Here is a 6,768-nt window from a genome sequence, read left to right as displayed (position 1 = left end):
CTCCAAAGGCATTTTGAAAAATCAATGATCGAGAAAGTTATCCAACTCGTGCTTATTTATTATACCCAATATTTTTAGTTCACATGCACCTTCTCAATCACTGCTCATGACGTATTATGGATGTATCAGTGAAGCAGACTTAACTAAATTAGCCCCGTGCATATGAATTCTAGGGGGCATTTCATGAAGTGTAATCATTTGATGTGACTGTAAATGATAAGCTGCATGAATCTATAGCCTTGGCTAGAAAGAAATCAGCCCCAGCATCGACTTCATACCATTCTGTGTATGTTTACTCATGACCGTTGTTGGTGGTGGTGTTGTTTGGCTTGGTTTCACAAAAATAATATATAATCCACTTTAAGCCATTACTTTTATGTAACTTGAAGGAAAGGGAGTGCTTAGCCCTTCTAGCCCCTTTCTACCAGCCAGCCCTGGGTGTGAGTATACTATAGACTGAGAGTGCAACGTACTACATACTGTATATACTACAGCAGTCACTGCACAACAGGACATTACACTCTAGTTGAATCATTCCAGACACTTGAGATGCTCATCTGGTCTGATTAAGTAGAGCGAACGGTCATCCAGTTCCCAGTAAACAGCTGCTTTAAAACATCATGTGACATGCAAATCACATTTAGAGCAGATGGGATGTTAGGATCCAACCAGGTTCTTTAGACATACAGGTCCAAGTTTTAAAGACATTATTAATCCTTCATGCTCCTTTAAACATAATGGTTTCCATCAGAGAATGCAGTTGGCGTGTGGCAGTATTTTTATATTGTGAGAATTCAGTTGGCCAAATCCATGATGTAATTCAAGACGGAGCCAGTAATCCTGTCGGCTGAGATAACACCATTCCTGTTCTTCTCTGCTGCTTTCAGTTTAGTTGGTGAAAGTATTCCATCTTACTGGTATATGATAGACTGGAGCCAAATGCGCAGAAGCCCACTGATCTGCACTATACACAGGAAATGCTGTGACTCCATATTTAGTGGGTAGTAACTGAGTTCAGACACACGTCTTAGCTAACCTACACTATATGGACAAATATTTGTGGACACCTGACCATCCCTGGAAGCACACAATTGTATAGAATGTCTTTGTATGCTGTAGCATTACAGTTTCCCTTCACTGGAACTAAAGAGGCCCAAACCTGTTCCAGCATGACAATGCCCCAAGCGAGCTCCATGAAGACATGGTTTGAGAAGGTTGGAGTGGGAGAACTTGAGTGTTCTGCACAGTTCCCTGACCTCAACCCCAATGAACACCGTTTGGATGAACTGGAATGCTAACTGCACCCCAGGCCTCCACACCCGACATCAGTCCCTGACCTCACTAATGCTCCTGAGGCTGAATGAGCACACAGCCACACTCCAAAATCTAGTGGAAAGCCTTCCCAGAAGAGCGGAGCTTAATATAACAGCAAAGGGGGACTAAATCTGGAATGTGACTTTCAACAAGCACATATGGGTGTGATGGTCAGGTGTCCACAAACTTCTGGCCATATAGTGCATTATACAAACCACTTATTGACTCTTTGCACAACCATGAAAACATATCTAAGTTATCAGTGTTGCTGACAAGACATCCAAAGTTAATACAAACCATATGGTAGATTGCAGACAGATGTGGTCCCTCTGTTTTCACCTGGAATCATTTCAAACATTTTTTTTTAAATTTTGTGTGCTGGAATGGCTCAACTATTTGATATCCTGTCTGTCTTGATGATCTGCTCTCCATATGTGCATGTCTCTGTCTCTGTCTGTCTAGTCTCACAAATGGTTCTGTTATTAATATCAGAACTAAATAGGTGCATAGGCTAAAGTGTTTTTATTATTTTATTAAATTTTATTCACTGGATATATACGCTAAAAAACACATGCAGTGATGTTAATCATGTCATTTAAAAGTAGCTTGGATGGCAAATGAGAAATAAACATCTGAATGCAAAAATATACATTTAAATTTTTTTTTTAAACAAAGAAATAAAATGTATAAACTCCCTTGCAAAATATTTAAACATTAATTAAAAAGTGACATAAATATGCAAATTAAACTCATACAATTTACTTAAATTAAACTTAAAATTACTTTACATTTAAATACATGGATTACATTATGAACTTTCTGTAAAGAAAGGTGACCTTAAGCAACCTTGCTTGCTCAGGCTAGTCAATTTGTTTTCCCCGTTCAGTAAACTACCCATGGCGTTACGACTTATTTACTGATTTGTTTCTAAGGAAATTGAACTATGCAAATGTTCAATTTACAACACAGATCATCATCAAACTTCGGGTAAAATTCAATTATGTAGGTCATCACAAGTTCTCTTGGAAGTTCTGGTTAAACAGCCATATTTGTAGTTGAATTATTGCCATAACACTTGGTTTAGTTGAACATTTGATAGGTCTGACATTAAATATTTTATATTCACAGCAAAATAGATTGTCCTATTTTATCAACCCAGGTGTCCCACATTACCTGAACAAAATGCTTTTGTGAAGAATATGGCCATGTTATCATATATTTGAGGGGTTATGGGGCTGTTTTATTTCAATGAGGCCTAAAATGAACTGCTATAGTTTTACTGGTCTATAGTCTCCAGGAACATTTACCAAAAAGTGTCCCACATTCACTATATTGCATCTACTTTGACTACTACAGTATTCTGCTGTTATTCTGAACTAGCTATTTTCCTAAGCTGAAACTCCTGTTTGTGTAATATTAGCTAGCCTAGCTAAGACTACGCTTGTCTTAGACCTAGTTTGAATGCTAACTAAGACCTAAGGCCTAGTTTGAATGCTAACTGCTAATAATACACACCATGTAAACCCATGTTTTTTTTGCGTGTTAGCCTAGAACATGGCGAACAATGAAATACATAATCAGAATAAAATGAAAAGGAGCAAATAAATTGCCAAAATGTCCGATTTGAATCGTTTCACTTCAGTCTTTTTTAAAAATAATAAAAAAAAAATCAATTCAAAGAGTCGATGAAAAGGAACCGAGTCGTTTGTGAGTCGAATCTGGCCTCAGAGCAGTGCAAGTGTGGGATAAGTGGTCAGAAGGTTCCGTGCCGAGTAGAAATGCAGCGGACTCGACCTGTTGCAGGAGGTGGTACCGAGTGGCAGCGTGGTCGGTACAACCACCGGTGCTATTGTGGTGCACTGGTATAGCTCCTCCAGCTCTCGTCCCTCTTGCTCCTTCTTCCACTTGGTGCGTCTGTTCTGAAACCAGATCTTAACCTGTGTCTCGGACAGCTCCAGAGCCTTGGCGATGACGTGGCGCTCAAACACGGACAGATAGTGGCTGCTCTGGAAGCTGCTCTACAGATAGTGGCTGCTCTGGAAGCTGCGCTCGAGCACGTGCAGCTGCTCCAGAGTGAACGCCGTGCGCATACGCCGCCCCTTGATTTTAGCTTTACCTCTGATATGAGGGCTCTCCTTCGCTTCTGAAGCTGGTGAAACTTCATCTGACCCCTCAGCACTTTCATCACCTGATAATTCGTCTGAAATGGAGAAAACATGATATGAAAATAAACTGTTTGTAATAATCTTTTAGAAATTCCTACCTTTCAATTCAATTCAAAAAATACACCGCTATTTCTCCATTTCAGTGATATAGGCTTCGTTTCAACTTTCCTTCCTAATTATTCACAATTATAATTCAATTCAATGAACTCGGCATCATGGCAAGTGCTGTTAACTCTAATGTTTAACTTTAGGAAGTTCATTAACATAAAACCATCAACCTTAGCAGTGAAAATATACCTGTTGTCCTATTTACATTCTATATTTCTACTGTTTTAGAGTTTCATAGATTAACACAGTATTACATACTTATTAAACAACAATTATTTTACCCTTGTGAGGGTTTGTGTACAAGTGAGAAACGCGGCTATCAGTAAGAATACAAAAACTGGACCATATAAACAGAACCCAGACAGGCTATAAAGGATTTATTCTATTTTGAATCAATGATGTATGGGCAAAGAAGCTATTTTATCATTTCTCTTGAGGTTGTCATCATGGGCACAGGCTAGCATGTGATCAGAAGTGACCCTTTGTCCGTAATGGTGCCCTAAATCCTGCGATTTGCAAAGTAAAAATATCTCGTGCATCAAGTCCTCTCAAGTCCTTGAGAGTACATCAATCTTAAAAATGAGCAGTTTTAGACAATCTCATTAGTAAATACAGGCATCAATCCTAAACACTGACATGAATGTTGCCATGATAGATATGGCTAACAAACTAGCTACTAGGCTGCAGCATGGGTATTGGTATTTCCTTTTTTTTTTTTTTTTTTACTCCAGACTAAACCTACAGTTTGCAGTAGTGCCCAGCTGACAGTGTTTTGCATTCTCACATGTTTAGCTTTGTCAGTCACAAACAGCCACTAGGAAAATGAAGCTGCGCCTTCTGTGATAGAAGAGTCTCCCAGAGTCGCCCATTTGTCTTCTGTGTGTAAGAATTAAAAACAGAAAAGGAAATGACGGAAGATATAATAGCCAGTTCTAGTAGGTTATTCTAAAATACGACTTTTCACAAAATTTATCAACCAACTGCATGCAGCAATGATTGGATTTAAATCCCCGTAAACCTTTACCACTCTCAAAAAATGAAACTGTACTTTTCTTTGTTGCCGTGGTGGTACCATCGAAGGTACATGTTTTGGACCTTTTTTTGTGCATCTTTTACCTAAAAAGGTGAATGTAGTGTACATTTAAGGAACATCAGTGTCAAATTATTTTGAAAGGTATGCTATATTCAGTTTTTCAGGTAAACGATACACAATAAAAGTACAGACCATGGGCTCTTTTCCACCAACATGGAAAAGTACAGATTCATCAGAGCTCCTCTGGCTGTACATCACAAACTCCTGGGGATACCCCAGACCCGTATGAGAACCATAGACATCCACGCTCAGAAATAATGGCACCAAACTGTCATTTTCCTTGCTGTTTTGTACCTTTGGTTGGCTATGATTTTTGTATTTTTTTTTTTTATCTGGCAAGGTGCATGGGGTGTACCTTAACTAACAAGCTTTACTCAAAAAGTTAAGTTCAAATTATGTTAAATGATTAAGATACACTATATTCACCTTTCCAGGTCAAAGATACAAAAGATGTACAGTTAGTTATTAGCGTTGTAAGTCTTAATTGATCATTGGGATTTGAAAGGGTTTATTTATTACAATATTTAATTATAATAACTTGAAGTAATTTATCATTTGACGGTTTTGTGGTTAAAAAGTTCAGTATATGAAGTTCTGTAAATAAATATGCCAGATAAATGGTACATATTTGTTAGTATATTAGAGCCATAAAAACAAATCTGTGCTCTGACTATATGGAGGTGTGTGATTTGATTGGATTTTTATACCCTATTTAAAAAAAAAAAATTCAAAACTGATAAGCCCTTAAAAAGTTTGTGGTTTTGGGTTCAAATGTGCCCTCTTGTGGATGCTATATTAAAATCCATCCATCCATTATGTGTAGCACTTATTCTACACAGGGTTGTGGGGTAACCTGGAGCCTAGGTTGTGGGGTAACCAGGGCATCCATTGGATGGGGTGCCAATCCATTGCAGGGCACAATCTCAGACACACTATGGACAATTTGGAAATATCAGCCTACAATGCGTATCTTTGGAGTGGGGGAGGAAACCAGGGTACCCAGAGAAAACCCTGGGAAAACATGAAAGCTCCATGCGTACAGGGCGGAGGTTGGATTCGAACCAGCAACCTTGTGAGTGCGAGGCGAGCGTGCTAACCACTGGACCACTGTAGCCCCTACCATTTTATTTACAAAACACTTATTAAAGACGTGAGGTTGCACTGAAACTAAAACAAACTATAAAAACCCGTAACTCACCGCAGCTTCTCTTGTTCCTGTAGTCGGAAAGTTTGTCGCTTTGCGCATCCCGTTGCCTTCCTGTGAACTTTGAGGGATCCAGGATGTCGGCGATGGAAAAAGAAGAAATCCGCTGAGGTTTTCTGGTTTCTTGCTGCATATTCACGGACACTTGCAGTCACTAACTCGGGAAATGTCAGACCTCAAGGCTGAAGTGAGGAGTGACAGAGAAGCCGTGCTTGTCCTCGCCCTTTTCAAGTTGACCAATCCTCGCGCATTTATACTGGCGGAACACACGAGTCTCGCGCGTGTATAAAATTAACATTTTAAAAGACTAGACTTGGACAAATCCCAAACCCAAACCCCTGCTTCCCGAATGCATAAACCCTCTTGTCATTATTATAAACAGCCCTCCCCCCTCTCAACACACACATCTCTCATACTTTAACATGCAAATGCTCACTTCTCAGCAGGGTAACACTGCCCCAGCCGTTTATTACCCCGCATCTGGTTAAAATGTGCCCCTTTTCTTAAAGAGCGTGTAGTTTTTTTGTTACGACCCTTGTCGTTATTTGCAAGTGACTGATTTTACGACAGTAGGGCGCGCGAGCGCTGGTTGTCATGGTAATTAATCGACTCTGACCATAACAGGCTAGAACCTGTCAACAAGTGAGTAGGTCTTGTAGTGTGTTCAGTTTTTTGGAGCAGCCAAAAGATGTTAAATACCACAAGACAGAAAATGCTGAGTTTTTTTGTGGTAGTTATCAATTATAAAACATATTTTAATATTTTTAGAAACAGCTTTAATGTGTTATGATAAGGAATTAAGGAATTTGTTTTAAAAAGAGAAAGTTCAATTTCAGTTGTATAAAAACACTGTCACAAAGCAGCTTTAGAGAAATCCAGATGTA

At 39.1% G+C, this 6,768-nt stretch overlaps 1 protein-coding gene across 1 annotated transcript; it reads right to left on the bottom strand.

Annotated features, from left to right (window-relative positions):
* Positions 1-991: 991 nt before the first annotated feature.
* Positions 992-6,442, bottom strand: pnx (posterior neuron-specific homeobox). The gene is given in 3 exon segments (XM_026943924.3): positions 992-3,514; positions 5,879-6,099; positions 6,101-6,442. Coding segments are annotated over 3 exon segments (732 nt in total). The 5' UTR covers positions 6,136-6,442; the 3' UTR covers positions 992-3,038.
* Positions 6,443-6,768: the final 326 nt, after the last annotated feature.

Source organism: Pangasianodon hypophthalmus, chromosome 17 (genome assembly GCF_027358585.1).
Source record: "Pangasianodon hypophthalmus isolate fPanHyp1 chromosome 17, fPanHyp1.pri, whole genome shotgun sequence".
Classification (NCBI taxonomy): Eukaryota; Metazoa; Chordata; class Actinopteri; order Siluriformes; family Pangasiidae; genus Pangasianodon; species Pangasianodon hypophthalmus.
The sequence above is the reverse complement of the archived record's forward strand: the minus strand, read 5'-3'. Positions and strand labels throughout refer to the sequence as shown.